The 2,634-nt window shown below is 43.5% G+C and overlaps 1 protein-coding gene across 1 annotated transcript; it reads right to left on the reverse strand.

Moving 5' to 3' along the window:
- Positions 1-989: 989 nt before the first annotated feature.
- Positions 990-1,475, reverse strand: LOC132045691 (uncharacterized). The gene has a single exon (XM_059436259.1). It carries the CDS (start codon positions 1,473-1,475, stop codon positions 990-992), a length of 486 nt encoding a protein of 161 aa, XP_059292242.1.
- Positions 1,476-2,634: the final 1,159 nt, after the last annotated feature.

Raw genomic sequence — 2,634 nt, forward strand, 5'->3', positions numbered from 1 at the left:
TAAAATCTCAATTTATGGAATAATCTTCATTCTACTCTTCCTAAATCTTGGATGGAATAGATAAATAATGAATGAAATCATGAAATAATGCTAGATGATGGTTAGCAACTAACCCCAATGAAGAATCTTGAACCTAGCACTTGAAATCTCCTAAATTCAAGCTCTATAGCTCCCAAAATGTGTTTAGGAAGAAAAGTACTTGAAATAGGGGGTTTTAAATCTACCCAGCTAATCCCTTCTACGCGACCACGAGTTGGACTTGGTGATCGAGACCCCGAACCGCCCCAACCATGTCAAACGCGACAGACTACATCGCGATCGCGATCCTAGCCTGACCCGACCCATCCCCATTCCCCTTTCGCAAATGCGACAAGGTCCACGCGAATGCGACCCTTGAAATCGTGGTCCCTCCCTCAAGGATGCGAAAAAGGAAACCAGAACTAGACACGAGCAAAATTTTTAGTGTCCCCTAAATTTGGAATGGACACCTGAAACTGACCCAGAACCCCCCCCCCCCCCTCCCCAAAGATACCAACCAAATATGCATTTCGATCATAAAGCACTCTACGAACTCGGTCGCACACTCAGGATTCCCAGAAGAGGTCGTCTTGACCTAGAGTTGACCAAGGTCTACTCCAAATCCTTTGATTTCCATAATCTCAAACAACTACCCAAAACACACCCGAATGCCTCATGACCCGAACCAACAGTTCAATTTACTCATAAAGGACCCTCTAGACCTAATGGAATCGATAAAACTTTGAAAAAGATGAAAGTAACCCCCCAACCTTGTTAACTTTGCTCAAACCTTTCCATTTTTTCAACTTAGGAACCTCCTAAATCACTAAAACCTATCCAAAACCCGTCTGATTGCCTCGAGAACCGTACCACCCATCCCCGCAATTCATAAAAGCCAAAATAAATTTTCAAGAAGGGTATTTTAGGAGAAAAGAGGTAAAAAGCCCAAAACAACCGAATGGGTCGTTACATCAGATACCAAATAAACAAACGTTCATCCTCGAATGGAAAAGAAAACAGGGGGAAGGTACTTGTATTGATGAACAACTGTGGTTTTTTCTCCGCATATCCACCTCGGTCTCCCGTCTAGCTTCCTCAACTGGATGGTGCTTCCATTGCACCTTCACTGAAGCTATCTCCTTGGATCTAAACTTCCTAACTTGCCTATCTAAGATTGCCACCGACTCTTTCCCAAAAGACAGATTCTGATAAAAAAGCACCAAGGCCCATTGGATTATACACGACCTGTATGAATGGTGCTTCTTCAACATGGAAACACGAATTACAGTGTGAACACCCGCCAAACCTGGTGGCAATGGCAACTTATAGGCTACCTCACCAATACGTCGAAGAATCTCAAGAGGACCAATAAACCTCAGGGTTATCTTGCCCGTCTTCCCAAATCTTATCACAACCTTCATGGGTGAAACCTTCAACAGAATCTGATCATCAATCATAATCTCCACATCACGAACCTTCTGATCCGCATAACCCTTTTACCTACTCTGAGCCGCTTGTCACGACCCAACCCCGTAGGCCGTGACTAGTGCCCGAGCTGGACACTCGTATACACCTGTTAACTATAATCATCCACAACTAGCATAATAAAGAACTTATATACAAAAAGGCAAGATGTCGTCTCAAATCCGTCGATATATATATATACATATACAACTTTGTCTCCGATAGTTGCAATCCTTACAATAGATAATATCGCACATAAGCCGGATAAAGTCGCCATAACATGTGGGAACGCCCCAACTATATATACGCAAGCCAACAAGGCTGCCACTACATAAAACATACCAAAACATATATGCATACGCAAGCCGACAAGGCTGCCACTACGAATGGGAACGTCCCAAAACATAAATCGCTACGGACACCGAACAGTAACTATATACAACCCACACATATGTCTACGGACCTCTAAGAGTATCAACAATGACATATGATGGGACGTGGCCCCGCTCGTACCCCCCCCCGGATAAACATATACATATATCAAAAGATTTGTGCCAAAGTCTAGGCTCCTGAGCAACCTGAGCACTCCAAGACACTGAGTAGAAGTCCTAAGCTCTGAGGATCACCAAATCGAGTATCAGTACCCGCGGGCATGAAACGCGGCCCCGAAGAAAAGGGTGTCGGTACGAAATATGTGAAAGTATATAAAGCATGAAATACGAAGAAATTGTGATTATAACCGAAATAAGAATTACGAAACGAGTACAATAACCGGGATACCAAAATGCTTGCCTTTGAAACACAAATCATGCATGTCAATATCACATATATCATATCCGGCCCATTATGGGACTCGGTGAACATGGTTGCCACCCCGTCTGCACCATAACACAAGATACTTCTCGAACACAAACATAACTCCGTAGCACGGCATAACTCCGTATCACAGCATAACACCATAATACAGCATAACACCATAACACAGCGTAACACCGTAACATATATATATCGTACCGGCCTACAGTGAGGGACGCGGTGAACAATACGATGAAAATGTGCACGATAACAACCGCCGACTCGGGAAAGATGTAACAAAGATGCGAGCGAGTGAGCAACCCTAGCATATAAACATCTTTTTTGGACCAATAGATA

Source organism: Lycium ferocissimum, unplaced genomic scaffold (genome assembly GCF_029784015.1).
Source record: "Lycium ferocissimum isolate CSIRO_LF1 unplaced genomic scaffold, AGI_CSIRO_Lferr_CH_V1 ctg7652, whole genome shotgun sequence".
Classification (NCBI taxonomy): Eukaryota; Viridiplantae; Streptophyta; class Magnoliopsida; order Solanales; family Solanaceae; genus Lycium; species Lycium ferocissimum.